The 27,069-nt window shown below is 40.0% G+C and overlaps 1 protein-coding gene across 2 annotated transcripts in view; it reads left to right on the forward strand.

Annotated features, from left to right (window-relative positions):
- Positions 1 to 9,472: 9,472 nt before the first annotated feature.
- LOC105917621 (protein furry homolog) overlaps positions 9,473 to 27,069 on the forward strand; it is a 61,571-nt gene continuing 43,974 nt past the window's right edge. Inside the window, exons 1-2 of one of the 2 annotated variants that reach the window (XM_012852479.3) lie at positions 9,473 to 9,838; positions 23,537 to 23,736. In XM_012852479.3, coding sequence (XP_012707933.2) covers positions 9,670 to 9,838; positions 23,537 to 23,736 — 369 coding nt within the window. In that variant the 5' untranslated portion in view covers positions 9,473 to 9,669. The remainder of the gene's footprint in view (positions 9,839 to 23,536; positions 23,737 to 27,069) is intronic. The other variant, XM_012852476.3, reaches the window with a different exon arrangement.

The raw sequence follows: 27,069 nt of genomic DNA on the forward strand, positions 1-27,069 counted from the left end.
GTTTCAACAACGACTTGTGCTATTCGACAGATATTTCCTGTTCCAGTTTTTGCTTTTTCTTTGCATTGTTGTCGAGGGCATTCATTTTTGTTCACAGCATCTACAAAAAGAGAACTGTTTCCCCTAAATATTTTTAAATTGCATTTATATCCAATAAATAATGCAATCCACAGAGTTGTTGCAGTTTTGGACTAGGAAACAAATATTAACAGAATAAAAATAATGGGGCTGTACATTAGCACAGTTCGTAGCATTGTTGCTTTGCAGCAAGAAAGTCCGGGCCTAGATTCTTTCTACATGGAGTTTTCAGGTTCTCCCTGTGCATACATGGGTTCTCTCTGGGTACTCCAGCCTCCTCCCACAGTTCAAAAACAAGACTGTTAGGTTAATTGGTCTCTCCAGTGAGTATGTGTATGGTTGTTTGTCATGTGTGTCTCTATGTTGTCCTGTGATGGAATGGTAACCTGTTCAGGGTGTACCCAGCCTCTTGCCCAATGACTGTACCAGCCCCTCTGAAGCAATGGATTGATAGAAAACATTCATTGCACATGTGGGATGGGGGAGTTGGTGATGGGCGGTGGTCCATCTCAGTGGTCAGTGGATGAGCTGGTAACAATTTTAACGTAGTGTAACTCAAAGACACATTGCACTAATGGCTATGAATGTACACAATCAGACCTAGGGACCGTTTAAAGTGACCATGCACATTATTGGACTGTGGGAGGAAGCCAAAGCCATTGATATCTGGGCTGTGGGATGTGTGCAATGGAACATCTACAATTTATTCTTGACAATAGGACCTACTAAATGTTAAGCACTGACATCTACTTTGATAATGTTGCATGTTGTGGGACGTGTACATTGGATCAACTTTAACTTTTCCTGGAAAAGAAATCAAATATTTAGCATTCAAACCTAAATGTTTCTTACAGTAACATTTGCTGTAGTAACATTGTCTTTGTTTTGAAAATCACATTTTAACATCGAGCTTCTCTTTAAATAACTAACCACAGAGCAGCAGATGTGTCGGAGAGAGGCTCTCGTGTCCCCGAACCAGGTCACTGAGCAGATTGAAGAAAGCCGAAGCTTTGCATGTTTTTCATTATTCAGGAGGGCCAGTAGCTGGAAGGCTGCAGGGGGTGGAGTCTGCCTTGGCTCAGCTGATGGAGGGACACCGACAGAGAGTGCATCCTGACAAGTGGAGCTCCTGGAGGGACTCTGAGGCCGAGACCTGGTTACACTTCGACAGTTGGGATGGACAACAAGAAATAAAATCACCTGCTGCTTTGTAAGGTATTTCATTTTCCTTTCAGCTACGACAGGAAACAAAAGATAATTACCTACGTGAGTTTTTACTCTCCTTCTGTGTCTTGTTGTCTGGCCGCTCAGAGACCTTCAAAGGATCATTTGCTCCATAGATGTTACAGTCAGGGGTTTCTTGGATTTGTTTTCGCATTTTAATGTGAGATTTCATATGTCCTACTGTTATCAAGAACTTCCAAAGTCCATGTGTGAAGAAAACGAAAGTGTCAGTTAATGTTTAAACACAACACAAACTTTATTTAGCCTACATAAAAGCCTAGATCAAGAAATGTTAAATTCAAAAGGAATATTCATTTCATATGATTGCCAACCACCTTTCCAGCTGAATTGATTATAACTATTTCTTCTTCTTCAGTCAATAGAAAAATACAAATGCAACTCATTTTACTTAGAAAACAACATTTTATTGCAGACAGATATTTGCTTGAGGATCTGAAACACTTGAGTGTGGTGCAAAACTAAACATGGGTTAAATACTTTTTCAGAGCACTGTAGGTGGAAGGATTTTGATACGCATACAGAAAACTAGTAGGGTGTGTGGAGTTGGGTTTCCTTGTTTCTTTTTATCATCACTTAGTAGCCTGGTTTTGTGTGTTATTGTCTTATCTGAAATGAGAACTGATAGATGAGCATGCACAAGTAAAACAACCCAAAGTCTGTAACCTGTCCACTGGTTTCAGTGTGTTCATGTTGGTCTCAAAGGGATAACGTATTAAATACTCAAATAAACTAAAGACCTCAACAAGTGTGGTCTAAGATAAATAAAGTTGCAAGATTCCTTTCAGTTTCATTTCTGGGAATTTGAAGGGAGGTCCTCCTAAAAGATTAGAAGCAGTTGATATCATACATGAGTTAGATCAGAATCAGAATCAGATATACTTTAATAATCCCAGAGGGAAATTGCTATAATTTGCTTAGATAGCGGCCTTGACATCTTCATTTAAGATATATCCACAATAGCTGGTTCTGGTGACTGTAGGTGTTGGCTAGCAAAAGCCACGTCAAACGTCAACTAAGAGATTTTTGTGAATCTTTAAAACGTCCGCATATTTACATCGGGTGGTTTTTCACACATAAGCCGATGACTATTTATACAGGAATTGACGCTGGGAGACAATGCATCCCCCAATGAGATTCCCACGTGAAACACAAAGTTTTAGTGCTCTTACATGACTAAATATATGCCTGCTTTTGTGATCTTTAGTTTAATTAACTGGTTTAAGGTATGTACTTATAAAGCAATACTTAATGATATCTGTTTTTAGATGTGAATTTTAAATATTTATTATCTAAACCAAGGCCTTTGACACAGGAACAAATGCCTGAAAGTTGTCACTCTGTGTTTAATGTAATCTATGAGTTTCACATTTTTAACTAAATTACTGAAATGCATGAACTTCTCCATGATTTCCTCATTTATTGAGACACACCTATATATTGACACAAATAGACCTGGAACCTTCAGTTATTGCCCAAGTCGGGGAAAACCTTAAAGAATTTCATGGATTTTCTTCCTCTCAGAATGCCACAGGGATGTGAATGTCAGTTTGTTTTTGTTGACTCACAGACGCATTTCAGCTTCACCCTCCGCAGCACTTCCTGTGGTTGTGTTTTGTTCTGATTCTGCAAAGCAAACTTGTTTGCACAGAGGTGCTCTTTGTTGAGCTCAATCTTCTTAAGGCTGTTGGCACTCTAGAGAAATCATGTTTTGTACATTCCACTGCGAACGTAAATATATCTTTGGATGGAAAACCCAAACTTTGGTGCTTGATTAGCAGACTTAAAAAGGATTAACTTCCAAACGTTTGGTCACATACACTGGGAATGCATCAAGGCATTGGATGCAATTATTATTATTTTTTATTTGTTATAAGTCAACACATTTCTGCTCTACTTATATTGAAATAAACACACTTGACAAAAAGAGAACGTATATTTTTCTATAATATCCATCCAGAATAGTCAGTCGGTACTCTAAAATTACTGTCCAGAGAATTTACTGGATACATGAGAACATAATTGTTTCACTGGAGATGGCTACACACAATGTTCAGCTCATCTTTCCTTTTGCAGGACCTGCATTGTAAGTGTTCAGAAAGAGGTTCCTCCCTGACCAGGCGCACAATAGGCAGTCCAAACAGAGAACAGGTGCTGTTTGTCGGCTTGTTCGCGGCCGTGAATGGTGCTTTTGTGAGCTTATCGGAGCAAACCACAGACTAGGGGACCGACTGAAGAACTACTTTCAGTTAGTGCTGACTTGTTTTTTTTTGTTTTTGTTTTTTTATTGGGCTTTTTAAAAAGAAGTTATTCATGTGAAATATAGTGATAGGTCAATCAACTTGAACAATTCAGTGAAATTCGGAAAAAAAGTAGTATTGTTGTGCACGCCGAAATTTTAATCCGTGTTGGTTCCATTTAGCATCGGTCCCTCCTGTGACTTGTGTGTGTAATCTACTTGTTGCATGACTGTGCCATTTAAGAGTCCATGAGCATTGGTGGAATTAACCTTCGGCTGATTTGTGCTAACATTAGGACCTTATGTGCATCCATTATTCATCATGCACTGCTCTGCCAGTGGAGATCTAACTGTGTCTCACCATGGAAACGGCCCTCTGGCTCCACAAGAGAGGATTGGTTTCAGCAGACATGTCCTTCTGTCTCCAGCTCTGTGTCTAGTTCAAGCAGCTTTATCTGCCCCACAAGAAGAAACAAGGTTAAGATACTGAAGCATCATCCACCATATCTGGTTGAACTGAAGTTCAGTTCGACTTTATATAAAAATGATCAAGATTTAATTCAAGGCTGCCTTTTTCCCCCACATTTCTTAATGTGAATTCTTTTGTAATTTGATTTGGCTCATTTGTTCAGTAATATAAAGTTGGAGAATTAAATTGTTTAATTTTTTTGCATGTATAAAGATGCATATTAAATTATATTTAATTAGAGTTATAAAGCTAGTCACATGAAATAGGTAAACTGCTTCCTTCAGGTTGCCCAACAGTTTTTGCCTCAATCAGCGGAGTTCAGAAATCTTGGTGTTTTTTTAACATGAGTGATGGTAGGATGGAGCAGGAGACTGATAGATAGATTAGGGCCTTGTCTGCTGTATTGTGGTCACTGCTCCGGTCCACTGAGGTGAAGAAAGAGCTGAGTCAAACAGCAAAGCTTTCTTTTTATCGGTCGGTCTATGTTCCAACCCTCACAAATGGGCATGAAATATAGATCTTAACCAACAGAACGAGCTCCCGGATACAAGCTGCTGAAATGCATGTTTTTCTGTAGATTGGCTGGAATCAGTCTAAGAGATAAGGAGAGGAGCTCTGGGGGAGCTTGGAGTAGAGTCACTCCTCCTCCATTTCAAAAAGGGGTCTGTTGAGGTCTGATCAGGATTCCTCCTTGGGGCCTCCTTCCGGGCGTCCCACTGGTGGGAGATCCTGGAGCAGACCCAGATCCTGCTGAAAAGTCCATATATCCTTCAGGCATGGAGATGCTTCAGATAGATGGATGGATGAACTCTATGGTTTGCCAGTGTTTTCTTCCTTCATTATTATTTATTGAAGCAAATGTTACACCGATTTTGATCCCCCCCCCCCTCCTTTCTTAAGTCTCATGCAAGTTTGTGCTATACAGTTCTTTTTGTCAATAACTGGTGCTAAAAAGTGTGAACACATAATCGATCTGTTTAAAGTTTTAATAATTCCTTAATAATTAATAACCATATTTATTCACTGTGCTAATAATATTGGTTCTTCGGAGGGTTTACTTGTACTCCACCCTTGAGTCAAATGTGGACCTAGAAGGACTGGATTTACTAGCTTTTATTTTTAAGCACAAACTGGCTACTCTGTAGGGAGCTGCAAAGCTATGGCATCAGCTGCCACACCTGCCAAAACTCATTTCACACATTTCTATTAATGTAGCACTATTCGCACTGATGACAAGGATGAAAGACAAAATCAAGTAGGCGCATAAAAATTTAACACGACAAACATAGCTAAAAGATGAAAAAGGCTATGCCAAGATACGTTATCATTAAGAATGACAGTATAGATAGATAGATAGATAGATAGATAGAGATCCTACTAAATAAAAAAATACATGTTTTCTATTCATTTTAATATTTCCCACTCGCAGCTATCCTCTAATGAACAGATAGACCAGGGGTGTCAAACTCATTTTGGTTGAGGGGCCGCATACAGCTTAATCTGATCTCAAGAGGGCCACACGAGTAAACTCATTGCAAGATTAAATAGAACTAATAAATGTGGACTTGTTGTTGATTTTTATATTAAGTTAATTTCACTTTTACACAATATATTATGAATAACCTCAGCGTTTTTAAGAAAAGTATGTGCAATTTCAACAATACTTTTACTCAGTTAAACATTTACTTGTGCATTATGCATAAGAACTGATCACAGTGATTATACAATGTTGAAAAACATTTATTCACATTTTTTGGAACTTAAAAACACTGCCCTGCATGATAAAATACATCAAACGGATAAAAATTAAGAAATGATTTGAATTTTTCTACACCTGAAGCTTAATCTGCCAATTAAAACACAGCGCCCCTCATGGACAATATAGGAACTGCATATTTTCAATTAAACGAAGTACATGTTTTTTTCAATAATTGTTTTATCATTCTCTTCCTTTTATCTTGTCCACTTGTGTAAGTCAAATCTGATGAGCTCTTTGTGGCACCTTATTGCCACATTGCCAGACACTGGAAAAAAAAAAAAAAAAATGAAATTTTTATAATGATAATGCATTTAGCCACAGGGCCGGACTAAATTGTTCGGCGGGCCGGATCCGGCCCGCGGGCCGTATGTTTGACACCCCTGAGATAGACGAATGCTGTTCGAACTTGCTCTCTCTGCCTGTCCTAGCCTTTGTAAACAAGTAAAAAGATCCAGAAATGATTGACAGGCAGACAGAGTTCATTCAACCCAGTTAGGTCCACCTTGTCTCCACCCGGAGGACAGCCTACCCTAACAGTAAATGGTAACTGGCTTGTACTTGTATAGCGCTTTACAAAGTCTGAAGACCCCTAAGCGCTTCACACTACAGTCATTCACCCATTCATACTCTGACGGGGGTGAGCTATGTTAGTAGCCACAGCTGCCCTGGAACACACTGACAGAAGCGATGCTGCCATACATCGGCGCCTCCGGACCCTCTGACCACCGCCAGCTGGCAGTTCGGTCTAAGGACACAACAACTGAGACAGTCGGAGCGGTATCCTACGGCAGTCCTCAAGCCCCACTGTACTGCATGTTTTCGATCACTTTCTGGTTCCACACACCTGCATGAAATGATTGGTTCAAAACCGGGCCTTTGCAGAACATGATGACATGCTGAGGACATAATTCAACCATTGCTTTAAAGTTTGTCAGAGATAGGACACATCCAAAACATGCAGGTCCCTGGCTCTTGAATGGCTAGTACTTGTATAGAGCTTTATCAAGTCTGACGACCTCAAAGCGCTTCACAATTCAGTCAGTGATTCACCCATTCACAGCCTGACAGAGGTGAGCTAGGTTAGTGGCCACAACTGGGGCAGACTGACAGGAGAAGAACCAACAGGTCCTCTGACCAAAGACACAACAAATGAGACCAGTAACCTGTCAGTTACAGGACAAATTCCCTAACTCTTGAGCCACCATCGCTCAACAGGACTGGAAGTCCTGGAGACCGCTGGCCTATACCATTAGCTTTGATCCACCCTAGAACAGTGGGTGAGAGACAGAAGTTCAGGCATGGTCTCAGGTGTGTCATTATTAGACAAAGATGGCACAGCATTGTAGCAGCTGAATGAGGTAACATTTAGAATGCAGCACTCGATTCAGTAGGTGACAAAATGAAGTGCTTTGCTCTGTTTATATATGTTTGCACAATTTTAAATGTATATCACATTTCATTTGACTGCTGTACTTGCATATTACTTAGCTAGCTGAGGCGATGTTGACACAACATGGAGTTCAAAAATGGCCCGCACGCATGGAAATCAGTCAAAGGAAAGTCTTCCGTGAGGAATATAATCAGATTTGTACCATTTCAAGTTCTGAAGATAATCATTGTTCTGGTCGCTGCTTGCTTCAGCTTCAGTATTCATATTAGCATTCATCATAGCTTGCGGGAAGTCATATTCTGTTCAGAAATGTCCTATTCTGGCTGAAACACATGCAGCTGGAATGCTCCGTCTTCACCATCTGAGTCTGTAGACTAGCCTCCACCTTCTTGCAAACACTGTTTTGACTATGCAGTCATTTAAACCTCTGCTTAAGATTGAAAATACTTTTACTTTATACTTTTACTTTATTATGTTCTCTGCCTTGGTCAACACAAAAAAACACTGTGTGTAATACTCTTCAAGGCAGAGAACCACATATTATTATATTATAATATTATTATGTTTGCGTGTAAAAGGTTGATTAATAAAATAGACCAGAGGCTGCTCACAGCAGGAGATGACAGGCAAAAATGGCTGAGGCTGGAGACAGGTCTGTAAGGCAAGCTTGATACCTGACAGACAGGCAGACAGAATAAAAGGGCTTGGCAAGGTTTGTGGTCAAGAATTAGTCCAGGTCGACGTCCAGAGAACAGGAGGCTGCTGAGGTGTCCAACAGGGGCAGCGCGAGACAAGAAGTTCAAGGAAAAATAATGTGGTCAAAAAACTTGATGAGGCAGGCAAGGACTAGACATCTACTCACAAAATTACTTTCAATGATCTGGCAGGAAGAGGGGAGCTCAGTATACGAAGGCAGATGAACAGGTGCAGGTAATAAACTTAATGAGATGCTGCCAGAGAATCACAGGTGAAGCAGATGAAAATAATTAGGAGGTGCTGCAGGAGAGTGAAGACAGCCGACCAGAATCACAACACTTTGGTTGACATCAGTCGTTGCAAACGTGCTATGCAAATTAAATTGATTCTGACTTTAAATAGACACAATGGACAGGTTCATTAAAAAAGGAGAACATTATAAAAAAAAATATATATATATATATATATTTATACCAACTTGTTTCTTTTGCACACCCTCACATTGTACTATTAGAGCTCTACACCAAAATCTAGATCATGGCTCTAGAAGTTGGCTGAACACTGAATTGTCACTAGGGGGCACACTTTGACTGTACTGAAATAAAGTCAAACACAACCGTTCACAGCCACTTTGGACCGTTTTCGTTTTGAGTGTTAAGTGATTTTATTACTGTTTATTCATGAAATATTGAAAAGGCCCCTTTAAAAAAAAAGACAGATTACACCAGTTATGTTTAAATCAGATGGAAAGGCGTTTGTAACGCTCCTTTACTGGCTGCAGTTTGAAATGAACAAACTATGATTCTTTTGGGTAGTTTCTAACAGCTTTGCCTAATTAATTTAAAAGAGATAGTGTTTTAAGGTGACAGCTATTATATATTATTAAATAATCACTAATATTTGTGTTTGTGCATCTTCTATCATCTTGTGACTGATTCCCTCCTGAAACTATGCGTCAGTGGCATGAAGGAAAGCATGTGTGTGCTTTTTCTTTGACCGTACTTCAGTTTCTTCCTAATGCTGAAAACGCCTTCACGTTGCGGACATACACTGGGTGTTTGTCTTGCTGATGTCGCTCGGACTAGGAAAAACTGGTTCATGGTGTAGGTGTGTCCACTTGGTGGTTTAAAAGGAAGAAAAAAACAACAACTCAATGTTGAATGAGCTGTGGTCTTCACAAAGCTTTCTCTGGATTCATGGCTTCACTGCTGCTGAGAAAAGGAACATCACAAGCCTTAACAATGAGAACAAGATAATAAAGTTGTTTCTATTTGTTAGTAAGGCCTTTTTAGGTCAAGACAAGTTTTTTCCAGGAGTAGAACATGCCTGTTTGGATTTTTGATCTGTGGACCTAAGACAAATACAGGATATTTATTCAGGATGGCCTCCTGAGCGTACAGTAGACAGGGATGTTGGAGCCGTCAGAGCAGTTTCTCTTTATCCTTCTCCCACCCTCTTTAGTCATGACTTTGCCACTCTCTGCCTCTTGCCTTTTTTGCTGAAAAGAGGAGGGGCTGTCCAAGTAATCCAATACCTGCTGGGTGCATGAATGTTACTGTTGCTGGACTTCCCTGACAAGTGGAGAGGTTAAAACACATCAAGAGGGCTGAAACTGAGGAGACAGGCGGCATCTTTAACCGGCTGAAATTCAGCTTACATTATTGCAGTTGATTACAGTTGAAGAAGAAAGGGAAGAGGAACATCAGCTCCAAAGACTAGAGGAAAAAGCTGGAGCTGCTTCCAATGAGTCAATTAGAAGATCTAAAGAAGAACCTTTGGGCTTCCTGCCATTCCATATGTCTTTAGAAGGGAGTGCTTTGAGAAACATGGCTGAGCTGGAAACCAGTCTGGGTGAAGTCGTCCTAAGCCACATTGCGAGTTCACCGCTGGATCCATTTCCACCCAAAGATTTCAGAGGAAAGTTTAAGAAGATGCGCCAGAAGAAGAGGCCCACCATTCTTGAAAGTAGGCCACGTTCTAACTATTTAAATCTGTTGAAATAAGATTTAGACGAAAGATTTTTGATCACGAAAACTACAGTGAAGAACTGCCTTACTGGTACTTCCGTCATTATTTGCATCTCTTTGGGGAATTTCTCACCTCCCTGTTGTATTTGTCATCTTCACACAGGAATCTAGTGGCTTGTTAATAATGGACCTAGACACTTAGGCAATACAGTGAATATGTTATATATATTTGACATTACTATCACAAATTAGCTCCTCATCTGATCATACTTCCCCAAATTTACATATCTACATTTTTGTAGATGTAAGTGGCAAAGACCAGCAATAATTTGAATTAGAAAGACCAAGATTTAGGGAGGGAGATAAAGTAGTGGGGGCGCAGGGAGAAAAACGGGAGGGAGTGAAGAGTTTCAACTTGATAACCACATAAATGGCTCAACCGGACAGACATACTTCACATTCCTCAACTCCATCAGGGCTTGATAATACTTTTAATAAGTACTTAATGTGTCTGTGGCTTTTCCAACATGCATTAAACTAGAAAATAGAGTTTAACAGTGTTTTTTTTAGTTGGCAATGCATATCTAATGTACTCATTTGATGTTTTAAGTGCACATTGGATAGTGGAAAAGGTGGCAATTTATGCAACTTCAAATATGGTGAGAATGGGAGTGTTACTGAAGCGGTTCTGCTTCAGAATATTTGACACTGATCCGATCCGCTTTGCCAGCAAAGCGGCTCTGTTTTGTGTTTGGTAGCAGTTATCCTGGCAAGTCTAAATAAATCTGCTTGAGGTTTTTCCTTCCTCATAACTAAGTATTTTTCTATAAACACATGTATTTCTTTTATAAATAATTGCTTTCAAATCTGTGAGGGACGCCTTGCACAGAAGAGTTAATGCTGCTCTTCCGGAGAGAGCAAAATATTTAAGATACTGTCCCTGTTTAGAGTCAGTGTTATGGTTGTGATAAAAACGTAACTTTTTGCCCATCTAATAAAGTGTTTTACTGTTGCATCTGTGCCAGCAACTCTCAATCTTTGTGTTCAAAGGTCTGAACCTGATTTCCGGATCAGGTCAAAGGTATCTAACGACAAGAGATGAGATAATCCGTTTTATTTAATTTGGTTAGATCCTACAGCACAAGTAAGGGCACTTTATGCCTTCAATTGTTGCTTTGACTGAAAAGGGTATAGAGTGCTTTTTTATGCCTTTTTGATTTAAACGTGATTTATCTGAATTTCTTTTTATATCTCTCAGCATTTTTTTTCCACACACACAATAACAGAAACAAACTTAACTTAAACTGTGTTTAGGCACTGTAACATCAAAACAGTGAAAGCAAAGAGCATGTACAGCAACATAGTGGGAAAACTAGCCTTACATGAGCCTATGACATTTGCTCGTGTGGTGTAGTGTGGACTAGGTCCAGGTTGACTTGGTGTTTGGTGCTGGTCTGAATAGGAGTCCAGAATTTGGGAAACTCAGATCTATACAATGCACATCTGATGAATTAACAGCTAGACATAGAAAACAATGTTTATTCCCACAGTTAGCTGCCCAGTGCAAATATTATTTTAGGGACATACCTCAAAGGTCTGACTGTTGTTTTAGAGATTAATGGCGTTAATTATGAGTTAAAAACAGAGATTCTCTTTCATCTAACTAAATAGGTCTGGCACATAAGATTATTTAAAGAAAAAAAAAAACAGTGATAGATGTGACCTCTGTTCAGAGTTAAAATAATTCAACAGACTATTTCCTCCAGTAATGAGATGTTTGGTTTGCCATAGTAAGGAAAGGATTTGTCAATCATTAGCAAGGTCATCTTCAGAATCGAATCAAACCTTTTCCCTAACAAGCACAAACTCATCAAAATAGTGAACTGCAGCGGAATAAGCTGACTCAAGAATATTTTGATTGTGATATACAATAGGCTTCTTGTGTGCATTATGTAAATAGTTTGTGGTTTCTGTAGACTGGGGAAATGTCTGCTGAGACATCAAAGGTACCTACAAGTTAGCATGCTAACTAGTTACGCGGTCCCGTGCTAGTAATGGTTTGAAATGTTAGTGATGAAGCTTGTAAAGCACTTTTAATCAGCTTGTTACTGAAAAGTGCTATATGAATAAACCTGCGTTGCCTTGCCTTACAACGTCTGAAGACTTTACACAATAAGAACATCTTTTGAAGTAAACTGAGGTGTTTAATTGATAGTTACCCTATAACTATGCTAACTTAGGCTGTTTACTTTGTGAAGGCGTTGGCATGCCACAGTCGGCATTAATAATAACTGTACGGGCTGTACGGGCTCGTCCCCACGGCTCTTGAGGGCGTCGGCATTGCGGTGGCTGGGGGATTTCCTCGGGGTCGTCTCTCCTCTTTCCTCAGGGGGGGGTTGCAGATTTCCTGTGAAGGCCCCTCTCGGGCGCACTGCTTTGAGGGCCCCTTTGGGAGTCCGGGGTTATGGGTTCCCTGACCCCTGCCTCTGTGCTCGGGGAAGGTGGGTCTTCGGTTCTCCACAATCACTATCAAGCCATTTCCTTCTGGATAATTTTCACCTAAATTAGTGCACTCTCACAATCTCCCACAGGTGCTGGGTCCCAGGTATTAAATGTTCACTTATATATAGAAAGGCTATAATTTATTTACTTTCTTTTACTTTTTTTTTTAGGCATCACATTACACATGTCAGCTTAAATAATAATACATATGATTTAGCAATGGTATCAAGGTGTTACACGATTGTATCTGTTGCTTTATGTCTGTTGGTTGTGCTCTTCTTTTTGTGTCTCTTTCCAGGTGATGGAGCAGACAGAGGAAGTTTTATCATTCTCTTCCTTTTATCTCTTCTTTCTTTCACCTCTTCTTTCTCTTTTTTTTTCTCTTCTTGTTTTTCTTTTACTCTCCTACTTTCCCATTGTAGTGTCCATATAATTTGAAATTCTCCCTGCAGGAATCACAATAAAGCTATTTACACGCACAAATCAAGCGGAGCATTATGGCGAAAGCTGTTTGCTCCACTTGTGAAAGTAAAATCTGTCGAGCTCTATTTGGCATTAAGATATCAATTTTTATTGCCACATTGCTAGACAGGACACTGGGAAAAAAAAAAAAAAAAAAAAAAAAAATAATAATAACTGTACGGTACAGTAGAATTCAATGGCATTCAGTTAAATTTTTTTTATATAGCGCCAATTCACAACCCATGTCATCACAAGGCATTTTACAAAGTCAAATTAAATCAAATCATACAGACAGATTGGGCAAAAAGTTTCCTATCTAGGGAAATCTAGCAGATTGCATCGAGTCATTGACAAGCAGCATTCACTCCTCCACAAGAGTGGATGACTCCTGAAGAGTGGACGACTGTCTACAGTGGACAGTCGTCTGCATTGTCGATGGCTTTACAGCAATCCCTCATAGTGAACATGCACGTGGTGATGGTGGAGAGGAAAACTCTGCTTTAACAGGAAGAAACCACATGAACCGATGTAGGTGTCATCACTTGAATTTAGTAGTGACTTTCTTTTAGTTTTATTTACAAAGTGTGTTATAATGTCCCCAAAGATTATCCGAGTCATCTAATAATAATAATTCTTTGGATATCAAGTCCCAGCCCAGTCTGTCACGTCTTTAAGTTAATGAAATTAATGCTATTTATGAGACTGAAAACTGGGTAGCATTAAAGTGCAGCTAAAAAACACACTAAAGTACTTGGTATTACATTTCACTCACTCATCAATGGTATTCATAGCATTGCAGTAATGTTTTTATGGGGGAAAAAAACAATTATTTCATCCCAACGTGAGGCTGACCCAGTAAAGAAAGCTGTTATGTGAGTTTGATGCTGCAGATACATCTGGTTCAGTCTTCTATAAACTCCCATCCTGATCCAAGTTTTTTTTTTCTTGGTTTTTCTATTTGGAACAGTTAGCTGAAGAGCTAGTCTAATGCCATAACATGCTTTTATATGACTCATTGATCATTTGGCTTATAGCATATATTAATGAGATTCCTGTTAACTGGGGGAGAAAAAACATGATTATAAACTTTGACATCCATTTTATTTACAGTATTAGTAACACAAACCTGGTTCCATGGTTCAAATGTTTCATTATTTATACCTCTAATACTTTTAATTAGGTAACTAAAATAATTATTTCAAAGACATGTAACCAAAACAACTGGCCAAAACTGTCCTAATTTACATTGCATGACAAAACAAGTCTATAAAAGCAACTTTAAAGTATAACCATTCGAAATTATGGTAAAAATGACTCCACACACTTTCTTCATGGAAACATTTCTACAGATTTACTGGCTATGTACCATTTGCTTTAATGTATTAACAGTGATAATCTTGGCTTCTGCTGGACTCAAAGCTACAACCTCTATCAAGGTACCTGGAGCAGATTTATTTTTTTCTTTCATAGTCTGTGTTAAATTAATTTGTTCCTTAGAATCACAATGTACATAACCGAGTGTTCATGTCTATTTGTCCCATGGAAGGAACTTAAAATAGGAAAAAAAATAAAAAATAAAAAACAGAAATCAGCAGGTCAGGAAATAGGGATCATTCAGTCAAATTGTGATCGGTGCATCTCTTGAAAATAAATTTGAAGAACAATATTTTGCTGTATGGCAGTGTTGTGTTTGTTAAATCATGACAACAGAGTGCTGAAATTTGTGTTTACCAAACAGTACCAGCGCCGGTCTACATCACAGAGCGTTATGTAATCAAGGTCAAATGGCTGTCACTTGATGGACAGACAGAGCTCTGATAGGATTACACTAAGAGCGCTGGTAGGCAGTATAGAAGGGGGATTGAAGGATGTGTTTATCATCCATTTGGGTCAAGACATCTGCTTTCACATCTAAAATTATATTATTGTCGGAAACAACTCGCTCACCTTCAGAAAAATAATAATAATTATAAAGAAGAAGGAGCAGAAAGCTTATTTTCCATTTTATGACTATTCTAGAATAAAGTTAAAGCTTTCTTTGTTTTGGATGCACAAGTTTACTTGTCTTTAAATAATTTTATATGAAATTCAAACGTCTTTGTTTTGTAGTCGATAAAATTAATCTATTTATCTGTCTGTCTGTCCGTCTGTCTGTCTGTCTGTCTGTATCTATATACATATATGCATACGTAATGTTGATCCAATTTAATATCATATCAGACCAGACTGCTCTGAAACGACATTTAGAGTGTGGCCTCTGTACAGATGTCGCTCTCTGCCTAAGACCTCTGATCCGTCCAGCCATTCAGACATCATGTTTGTGTGTAGCTGGAGGTCACATTTCAATTTGCTTCACGATAGAAATTTAAACTCTCAGCCTCAAAAATTTTGCCTACTGAAATGTATGGGGATTACAGTACAATCTCTGAAATTATATATAAACAAACGTTCCCTACGGAGGTATTTTTTTTTTCATTTGCCTGTTACAGAAACATGCGTGGACAGTCTTATGACCATTATGGAGGGATTTTGTGTTGACAATGTTTTCATCCCAGTAAAGTGAAATTGTTGAAAGCAGACGCCTTCATTGTGCCTCCCTCACCCCTTCCCTTGTTCACAGCACTCTGTAGATAGATTTAGCAGCTCTGTGCAATAACGTTAATATAGGCATGAGCATGAATGGATTGCTCTGAGACTTGTGAAATCATCAGTCGCTTACATCAGGACTAAAAGCAAGACCAATTGTTTAATCAGAGATATTCTGGATTGGCGAATATTGGTATTGGTAGATATTTCGATTTAAATGTAGGGATCATATCGGAAAAAGGTTTTGCCTTGCTTGTGTGGTAAGAACTAGTTATTATTCAATATATGAAACATCTATATTTGTGCAAACAAAGCAATTGCGCTTAAATATGGAGTCATAAAGACGGATCCCACAGTTTTCTGAATTCTCAAAACTCTACCTGAATTCTGCAATATCTCATGCTTCCTATATTCCTTCCTTTCTTCAGCCAACGTTGATGACATTTGAGATGGTGCCAGTCATGTTATAATACCCCAAAACATTGCTGCCATCATCATGAGGTCCTGCGCCCAGAGAAAACAGTAGTTATTATTAACTGCGCTCCACTAAGAGGATTGCTTCCTGCACTCTCAGCCTCCGCGCAGTTATTTAAAGGCAGCTTGTGTTGCCGCCCACTGCCTGCCAAAGCTTTAGAGGGACAGAGAGATGTGGAGAGAGTGAGGAGGGGGAGAGTAGCAGGACTTACAGCCAAGGACATGGCCAGATAGGAGGGGAAAGTAAAGCAGCGCTACAGTGTTTTTCTCTGGGTCTCGTCAGCACAGCGCTTTGTGCGTCACGGAGAGGTGACAGCCCCACGCTGGTCCCAGCTCAACCGCCTCTGCTGTTGCGGCTGATTCTGCTGCAGGGAAACCACAGTAAAAGGGGGGTGGGGGGGAGGGCAGGAGGCTGCAACCATGACCAGCCAGCAGGACTCGGGCTTCTTTGAAATCAGCATCAAGTCCCTGTTGAAATCATTGAGTGGAAGTGAGTAGCAGCTTGTCTCATGTTGTGATCAGCAGACGGAGATGACTGACTGAGGCTGCAACTCTGCTGCGAATCTATTGGCTCAGTGTTGTCTGTGAAAGTGACGTGCTTTTGCTTCTTGAAGATTTGCTTAAACTGCGTTGGTTGTGCTGCAAACTTGGAAAATAATTTCCACCATACTTCTAGCAACAGAGTGCATCACTGTCATCACTGTTTTTTTTGTTTTTGGGAGCGACTCTACTTGGAGTTACTCACAATAAGAAAGTTGCTGAAAGTTATTTCCGTTTTTGCCTAGGCTCTATTGCATTTGCTGATGATGACTTTTCGCTTTTCTGCTGATTCTTCATAAACCTTAGCTGTGTTTCAGTTCAGCCCTTTGTCCGAGTCCAAATAGCTCTTATTTAATGCACTGTTGCAGTAATAGGATTACAAGAGGTTCAGCTCGGTTGCATGTTCTGTCCAGAGCAAACAGTTTCGCTGCCCTCCACACACCCCACAAGGCTGGGATGGAATGTCTTCCTGCTTCAGATCGGTGCAATATTCTGCTTAAAGCGAAACATGAGAGGCCAACACCGGCAGCAAAAACAATATACTCTGAGGGCATTTCAACTAATCACTTTCAGCAAAGAATCCGCATTCGACCGCAATCTAGTTTAAATAAATAGAAACAAAATGTTGAATAAGAAATGAAACAACTGCACTTTCTTATTTCAGTTAAATTGTAACAAGATACCATAAAACAAGGTGTCCTTCTCCACATGTGCGCCATTGAACTATCTCCTGATGATGTTGCACAATTCTCACGGTGGGTCACTTTGGGACAGTGAGAAAGACCCAAGCCTAGCAATGCATCAGCATTTTATATTTTCAATAAATAACAGCTTTAAAAAGGTGTTGTATAACAGATTACAAAATGGAACATGAGAAGTGACGAACGTCTGAAAAGATTAAAAATCTAATTAGCAGATTTTTACAGCACGTTGTACTGTTTGTATCCCATACAAAATGATCAGGCTGAATTTGTTTTCTTGCTCTCGGTCACATACTGCTAGGATTCTGACTGTGAGGTTCAGGGTTTCCAAACCCTTTGGACAGTGGTCTTTAATAAGTCAGGGTGTTCAGCTCTGATAAAACAGTGACAGACAGCAGCACAGAGCCGGTATTGTGCAGCTGCCGTGTCAGGTCTGGTGTCCACACTGCCTGAAGGTCAGTCCTCTTTCAGCCAATCAGAGCAGGAGCTGATAGGGATGAGCAACAGCAGCGCTCCAAAAAAAGTAAACACTTTGTTCAGATGTGGCTCATTCTCTGTAGTGAAATATGTGTATTCTGTAAGCTAGTAATTAAAGAGACAGGTATAATTTAGGGTTAGCACCAAAATTGCTTAAAAGCTGTATCTTTCTGTGTGTTTTTCAGGATTATTTAGCAGAACAAGCTTTTTCCCAATAGCTAGATATTTATACAGGAACCCATTCTTTTAAGCAGTGAAGTCAAATGTAGGCTTCAAAACTATTGCTCACTTATGTAATTGGACTGAAATGATCTCTCACAGCAGGCGGCCACTCTCAGCATGATGTCAGGTCACGGAAGCACAACTAATAGTCAATAGTACGAGACCATTAGTTTAATCTGCTTTTCACCGGACTCTCTTCTTTCCTCGTTTTCAAAACTTACACTAATACATGTTCAGGCTTTATTTGTTTTGTAATGTTGTCGTTCCATTAGCTCAAACTGCCTCCTGTCTTTTTGTTGATCCTTTATCGCAGACTGTTACCATAAAAATGCAACATGATTTATCCATAGAGTCAATTCTAACAAGTAGGTTTGCAGATGCATAGTGGGTTTGGATGATGTGAATGATATCTATGGATATTTATCACATGTGGGCCCACCTGGATGTTTGCCGGGTTCTTGTAATTTCCTGGAACGTTTCTTCCCCTGAAAAAAATGATGCAGTGCCTCGCAAAAGTATTCATGCCAGTCATACCTTGTGTTATGTGGCAAACACAAACTTCTATTTATATTTATAGACCAAATGAAGGTAGGGCAGAATAGTAGAATTGAAGGAATGCAATGCATGGCTTGCAAGATTTGTTCAGAAAGAAAATGTGTAAAAGTGTGACATGCGTTCATTTTCAACCCCTTTCTTTTGGTTCTCATGGATAAAATCCACTACAAGAAAATGCTTGATTGGTAGATAAAGTCCACCAGTCTGTGATTGAATCTCAGTATAAATACAGCTGTTCAGTGAACGCTTTAGACGTTTGTTAGAGAACATTAGTGAATAAACAGCGTCATAAAGAACAAGGGACACAACAGACAGATCAGATATAAACCTCTGGAGTTTAAAGCAGGGTTAGGTTTTAGAACAATATCCCAAGCTTTGAACACCTCGTAGCTTTTTTCAATGCGTCATCAAACTGTGCAAAGAATGTGGCAAACCATCCTAGACATGGTCATGCCCTTGAACTAATAGGCCATGCAAAGAGAGAAATGGTCAAAGAAGCATCAAAGGGGGCCAGAGTAATTGGAGGAGCAGCAGAGACTTGAAGCTCAGGTGGGAGAATCCGTCAGCTGGAAAACGACTTGTTGTGCACTCCACAAGTCTGGTCAGTATGGAAGAGCAGCAAGAAAAAAGTCATTGATTAAGGAAAGACATAAGAGGTCCATTGGCAGTTTGCAAAAAGTAATGTTACAAGGTAAAACACACACGTGCTAGTAAGACATCAATCCAACATTATCAAAAATTATGGTTGGCAGCATCATGATGTGGGAATTATTCTCTTCAGCAGGGGCTGTTAAGATGGTCAGAGTTGATGGGAAGATAGATGGCGAGACTGAAAAGAACCTTGTTAGATGCAGCAAAAGACTTGAGACAGGGAGAGAGGTTCACCTTCAAGTAGGACAGAAAACCTTACACATAGAGCCATTGCTACAATGAAATGGAATTTACATCAAGGCATATTCAAGTGTCAGAATGGTCCAGTCAAAGTCCAGACCTGAATCCACACTGGGAATTCTGGCAGAACTTTAACCGAGTTAATGTTGTTCAATGACTCTCTCCAGCCAAGCTGACTGAGGTGGAGCTGTTTTTAAAAAGAAGAAAAAATGTAAATCTCTAAATGTGGAAATGTGGCAGAGGTCCACCCTGAATCACTTGCGGCTGTGATTGCTCTCTGCGTGTTTAAAATAGAAATGCATGCCAAGCTTTTTCAAACACAACCTGTGTCTGTTTCATTTCACTTCACCATTAAAGTTTAGCCCGTAAATATTCTTTGGAGCACATAAATAAAAACAGATTTTGTTTAAACTTATCCTTCCTTTACAGCGTTTTATTACTTTCTGAGATGTGCCTGTGACAAATCCCATCATAAACAAACTCTAAAACTAAATTTGCCAAGGCAGGAGTATGGATTAATTATGAACCGAACTGTGTGTGCTGCTTTATGATGGTCTTTCACCTAAATTTGCAACAACAAAACAAAAAATGTCCATAAACATTTGTGGTTGTATTGCGGATAAAAGTGGAAAAAAAATGTAACAGGTATGAATATATTTGCAATGTATACAGGACTGTACTGCATTAATAAAGAAATACGGTGTGTCTTGCCTACTACGCTCAAAAAATAAAAAAAACAGAGTCTGCAGAGCCTGAACAAAGCCTTCTCAGAGGGTTATATTTTTAGTGGGATATATCATCGAGTTAAAGAAGTCAGGAGTATCTAAAGATCCACCCACATTGTTCCCAGACAGCTGCGAGTCCGGCTTTTATACTTAAAGAGGATGATTCTCACGACTACATTACTTCAGATGTGCGTGTGTGTTTGTGGGTGTGTATATAACTGAGTCCAAGCAAGACACTTGTTAGCTTGTCTGCGTTGTTGTTGTTTTTTTTTTTTTTTTTTAAGGATCACCACCATGCTCAGGGTGTTTCCAGCTTGGCCGATGATGTAATGTACGCTGTGGCCGAGCTCCTTGTTTGCAGAGTCACATGTCCCGTCGGAGGCTGTGTAAAGAGCTCAGAGCAGCAGAGAAGGGCTTGAAATTCACACTGGTAGCCCTCTTTATCCCTCATCTCAAATTAACGCCACCGGCTTGGGAAATATTGGATAAAATTACATGCTGATTTTATTCCAATGAAACATGCTGTGGTCTGTTATGAATCCCGAGTGTTGGGAGTGTCTCCGTTCCTGTTACCTAAAATCATTTCCTTTATGACTAACTAAAAAAAAAAAAAAAAAAAAAAAAAAAACAAGAACATCATCAGCGTAAATTCAGAGGGATCTGTGGTGAATCAGCGCCTGATGAAGAATGGTGTTTACACTGTGCCGTTCTGTGCCCTCTCGCTTTACAATCACAGATGTGGAGGGAATTGGAGGGCTGCTCTGTAAGTATAGTGTTTATGCCTGGATAAATTTAGCCACACAGCAATGCCACCATAGCATGTTGGGCCTGACCTCATCTCTGGGCAGCTAAAAATTCCCGCCTGACCTTCACTCTTGGAAGGCACCGGCTGGTCACAAGGCTCTAGAAAGCCATCTCAGAGGGGAGCTCAGAGAGAGAGAGAGAGAGAGAGAGGGAGCGAGACAGATCTATAGTGGAGACTGCGTGGTCTCCCATTCCAAACACTTCTCCCTCTTTTTTAAACACACCCGCTGTTGCAAGTTGCGCACCATGGAAACTATACCCAGGAGACCACAGCCAGCTGACACACACGACATGGATGTCGGTGGATTCTGCTAGCGTTTGTCACGACTCGGGACAATCCTAGTTACCATGTCCTCCTTCGCCACAATGGACAGCATGGCGGTTTGCTGGAGTAAGGCCAGCGTCATGAGCTTCATCAAAGGTCTGGGTAGGTGCTGGGTTTGTTGTGAATGAGCAAAGCATGTTCTGAGGGCCATAGAAGGTCGTCACACATGCCGGGCATGTCCTGAAAAGACCTGCAGGGAACACTTTGGGGAACCAAAGCAACTTTTCAGCTTCTTGTTTGCAGATTAGTTAGAAATCTAGAACCTGTAGAACGTGCAGCAAATTGGTTTGCTTGCCTCATGTCTTTTGTTGTTGTTGTTTGTTTACAAAACAAGTTACGTACGTAATTTAACCTCTCTTTTCACTTTGGAGCAAACTTTCTATCAGCTGAAAAAGATTTATGTGTTGAAACAACTTTGCACAGAAGGATCTGAAATCATTTGGAACCTATTGATTGGCCAGTTTCTGTTCTGTTGTTATTGCAAAGCATTTACCCGCTGACAGGTTTAACCTGATTACAATTTCTTAAAAACTTCAGTGTCAGAAGATATAAGAGCAGGATTTGATAAACATGTATGTTATTTCTTAATTATGAGTACAGCCGCTGAAAAGCAATGCTAATTGCAAACAACTAAGATATATGTCTAATTTCAAACGATTAAATATGATTGTTGTGTTTTATTATTGTAAATGAGCAATTAGTGCATTACTAACTTAAAGTTATCTTAAATCTGACATTCCCTAGAGCAGGGGTTCTCAGACTTTTCAGCCTGTGACCCCTAAAATAATAGTCCAGAGACTGGCGAACCCATTTTCACGAGTGGGATATTTATTTAGGAAATTATTGGAATAAAGTAATACTTTGATAAGAACTATTACCAACGTATTAAGTGCAGGCTTTCCCCTGCATCAAAATGAGGAACAAGGCACATCTTGTAGAGTTATACTTTGACATCAGGTTCACAAATAAGGAGAATGCTAAATCTTTTTAGCACATCGGCATCAAATCATCACAAGACCCCCAAGAGGTGTCTCACGACCCCCACTTTGGGAACCCCTCCCGTCATGTTGTCTGCCGAAAGTTTGACTCTCCCATTCGCACCCAGTAGCAGCCACTGATATTTCTCAAAAATGTGTGGAAAATAAATAAATAGCCTCTCAAATCTCTTTGTTAAATCTTTGTTGAGTCAGCTTTTCGGAAAGTCTAAATCTACAACACTCAGTAACAATGTCTCACCAAAGTGTCAGCGCAACATGATTGCACTTATCTATTGTTTATTCAATGTTTGGAAAACAGATTTCTCAGGTTCTGACCGGCAGCAGCAGTCACAGACAGCAAAGCCTGAAACCTGTAAATGGGGACATCTCTACTTTTTTCTCTCCATGACATCATAGTAATTTAGCAATTTGCTATCAAAAGTAAGTGTCTCAGATTCTATTGGAAAACATTATAAAATTGTCCAATAGATTCATATAGTATTCAGTGTCAGGTCTTATTCAGTGTTAATATGGGCTTTTGACAGCTTTAGTTTTACATGCTGTGTGACAGCTATACTTCATGGCCTCTTTTGTCCAATTATAGTTATTTCATCCACATGTAAACATGTAATTTGCTGTGTTAAATGTCACAATGTCAGATGCTTGTGCTGATTTCTGTGCTCTGGGCAGCAGAGTGAAACGCTGAGGTAAATTTTTAACTGGTGAGGTTAGTTTATAGCTCAGGTTTTCATTGTCGGAGGTTTGCCTCTGCTTCACAGTTTTTAGGGAGGCTCGGTGAATGAAAGTGAGAAAGACAGAAAATGAAATACCTTCAGAGGAAACACATGCATTTAGTGTGGTTAGGTAACACGTGTTTGACTTAGCTTACATGCCAAGTCCAAACTATTAAGGTATTCAGGAATTTTGTACAACTAAGAAGTAAATGAGTGTTTTGCCTTTTTTCTCCACTTTATCTGAAGAAACTTCTACTGACTCAGACATTGGGAAGCCCTGGCTCATGAGTTTTTTTGACCTGAAACAAGCCACCCCTGTTTAAACATTGCTCAAATCGCAGCACCGTCTGAAGATGGCTACATGTTCAAGGCTCCTGCTTCCTTCTAGGGCCGATGACTTCGCTGGTACAAAATGAAAACACCAGCTGCAGACCGTGGTGTTTTAATTTCCATATGCGCCCTGTACTGCGTAACTGCAGGAAAGGAAAAGCAGACTCAGGGCAAGCCGGTGCCCTTTGGACAGTCGTGCTGTGGAATGCTCAACATGTTGGGAACATTTTGTCCATGTTTGGAAAAATGTTCTGGAGTGCCCTTTTTTCGCTTATCTGCTCTTCTTTAATCGGACTAATCCTGTCCTCTTTATTCATGCTTAAATTAGCAAAGTTCTTCTAAAGTAGCTGGTTTCTCATCTCATATGTGTGTGCTTGTGTTCTTTTCTCAGCCTCACCCGTGGGGAACGGATACAGCAAACCTCCCATCCCTGCAGTCAGCTGTCCTCAGGGAGAGAAAGGCCTGCCAGTCATGATGCCCATCAGCATCGATCCGGAGAGCAGGCCGGGCGAGTACGTCCTCAAGAGCCTGTTTGCCAACTTCACCACCATGTCTGAGCGCAAGATCCGCATTATCATGGCTGAGCCTCTGGTGAGTTTGGGTATGGTTGCTGCTCCTGATTAGCAGAAACTATTTGTCATAGATGTACTTTAATACACCAAGGAGCAGTTTTTTTTTTTTTTTTTTACGATTGAGCATGTGGTTGTAATTCAGGATGAAAATGGTTATGCTGAGGCATAACCAACAATTTCAAATTGTATTCTTCATGTACCCAAGCACAGGCAAAAAAAAGCAGGAACTTGCTCTCCTGTCCAGGTGTTTAGGAGTGAATCCATATATAACTGTTTCCCTAAATTGTTCTTTAATCACATAGATGTTTATTTACATTCTGGCATGTATATAGAAAGCAGGATGAGAGGGCTGGTATAAGTGAGGAGCTCCTTTGAGCTTAACATGTAGCCAAATATCAATAACAGGATGTTCTTTGGCCAGTCAGCTTTCACCTTGACTGGCTGTTATTGCCTCCTCCAACCAGTGGCGGTTTTTGCACCAATGGTGCACTGAGCCAATCTTTCTGCTGTCCCAAACCAATCAAAATACTGGAAATCCTCAAAATTCTGGGGTGGGATCAAATGCAGTGCAGTCCTACACAATAGTATCCCTGTTCTTAGCGGCAAACAAGGGCCATAACTCACCACTGACTGCAGAGCTCTCTCTGTCTGACATCTTTGATGATCGAGTCCTGAATAAGGCCCAGGAATAGTCGGCCAGCCCTGATCATCCCATCTAAGAAGAGTTTGTGCTTCTCCCCTCTGGTCAACGATTCAGGTTCCCGACGGTCAAAAGTAATGGGTATAGATTTTACTTTATACCCACAGCGATTAGAATGAATCGGGACATAACTAATGATAATTTTTCTGTTTTTCATTTTTTACTTACATTCACAGTTACCATTGTTGTAGATTCCTGTCTTCTGTCGCCTTACACTGCAAGACGAATTACTCTAACGTGGGACAATACAAATGGTTTTGGCTTGGCATTTTCATCAAGGAGCAACTGACAGAGCAGCTACATTTTGTAACTGGTGTTTGTGCGCCCCTCTTTCTTATCCCTCCCTGGGCAACTCCTCATGGTCAGCCTCAAAAACTCGCAGGAAACCCCATATCTTTAATCTCAGGAGGTTTGTAGGGTCATGTTGTGTTTCATTCACTTAGAAAAAAAATCTATGTGGAAAACAATAAAATGCCAGTGATTGCGCCCCCCCCCCCCCCCCTCCACCCCTTAGTATCATGCTGAAACATGTGATCAGCACAAAACGACTGTGAATTCAGGCAGGGTGGTTCTGTGCAGTTCAATGAAATTGAAGAAATTAATCAAGTAAAAACAGCCAATTCCCTTCGTGATTTATTTGACATAAATATTATTTATGAGTTTAATGTATCTGTTTGGATAACACCATGGCCTCATACCACGAAGGTCCTGTGTTTAACCCAAGCTAGATTTTCGGTGCAGAATTTGGGTGTTTTTTTCTCCGACATCTGCATTGGTTTTCTCTGTGTTCTTTAGTTTTCCTTCCACAGTTCACATCCTGACCATGTTAGTTAACTGGCGACTCTAAACTACCCTTATAGGTGTGGTGGCATGTGTAAGGGATTTGCACTGATGCTATGAAGTTCCAATATAAATAGAGCGATAGTATAGTATAGTATAGTATAGTATAGTATAGTATAGTATAGTATAGTATAGTATAGTATAGTATACAGTAGGGCAAACAAGAATTTAGTCAGCCACTGATTGTGCAGGTTCTCCTACTTAGAAAGATGAGAGAGATCTGTAGTTTTCATCATAATTACACTGCAACTATGAGAGACAAAATGAGAAAGAATTCCAGGAAATCTCATTGTACGATTCTAAAATAATGTATTTGCAAATAATGGTGGAAAATAAATGTTTGGTCACCAACAAACAGGCAAGATGTGTGGCCCTCACAGACCTATAACTTCTTATTTAAGAGCCTCTTCTGTCCTCCACTGGTTACCTGTATTAACGGCACTTGTTTAAACTCGTTATCAAGAATCCAGAATATTTTATTTGTCAGCACGTGTTACCACAGCAAAATTTCTCTTTGGCCACTCTGGTTCACATTATATAATATAATCCTATAATGAGGCAAAAACTGACAAACAAACAGCCAATGAACAAGTGTGACTTCTTCTTTTTTTTGGCGTTCAGAAGAGTCATAGATAACAGGTAATGTGATAGTAATTTGTAACATATGACAGGCTGGTAACAGTAGGGGTGATTTGATTTAAAAACGTTGGACTACAGTCTCCCATCAGGGGGCGATTGCCCTCACAGCTTTTGGGAAGAAACTGTTTCTAAGCTTATTTGTTCTGGCTTTGAGGCTTCTGAAGTGTTTACCTGATAGGAGAAGGGCACACAGTGCATTGGTGGGTGGGATCAGTGAAGATGCGTCTAGCCCTTCTTTAGACTCGTTCTGCATAAATTGAGTCTAGATCCTGCAGACGGCATCCCACAATTCCCTGCACCGTTCTCACCACCCGTGTTAGGTCCTTCCTCTCCTGGACTGTGCAGCTCCCATACCATACAGTTATGCTGATACATAAAACGCTCTCTATGGTAGCTCTATAGAAGTTCTTTAGCAGTTTAGTGGGAAGTCTAGACCTTTTCAGTTTTCTGAGGAAGAAGAGCTGTTGTTGGGCCTTCTTCACCAGATGGGAGGTGTTAGCTGTCCAAGAGAGGTTGGAGGAGATGTGAATGCCCAGGAACTTAATGCTGTCCACACGCTCCATCACTTCCCCCTGTATGTAGAGAGGAGCGTGTTCAGTCCTCCTGTAATCTATTATTACCTCCTTACTGGTGTTCAGAATTAGGTTGTTCCTGGAGCACCTCTGTGTGAGACTACTGACCTCATCCCTGTATTAGGACTCATCATTGTTGAAGATGAGACCCACTACAGTGGTGTCGTCTGCAAACTTCACCACTGTGTTTGTGAGTTGGACAGCAGAACAGTCCTGGGTGAAAAGAATGAAGAGGGCTGAGCTTAGACAAAACTGATATTCACTCTGTTTTAATAATGGTGACTAATTTCTGAAACAGAGACAGATGAGGAAATAATGGCAATATGGTTGATATGATTGCAGTTTTGGCCATATGTCTTTCTTGCTAATTTTACTGATAAGTTAATTAGAGAAGTAAATTTAGCCCATATTTGTCATCATGTCAGATATTGAATTGATTTGTTTGCTAAAAAGGAGAAAGCTGTGAATAAAATATACTTTACTGCTCAGGTGAAAGTCTGTAGGACCACCAGCAACAATGTCTTTTGCTAAAATAGATGAACTGTTTTTTAGCCTGGAGGGGAGTGCACGTTATTGTTGGCTACATTGGAAATTTGAATAA

The sequence above is a fragment of the Fundulus heteroclitus genome, chromosome 18, assembly GCF_011125445.2.
Source record: "Fundulus heteroclitus isolate FHET01 chromosome 18, MU-UCD_Fhet_4.1, whole genome shotgun sequence".
In the NCBI taxonomy this organism is placed as follows: Eukaryota; Metazoa; Chordata; class Actinopteri; order Cyprinodontiformes; family Fundulidae; genus Fundulus; species Fundulus heteroclitus.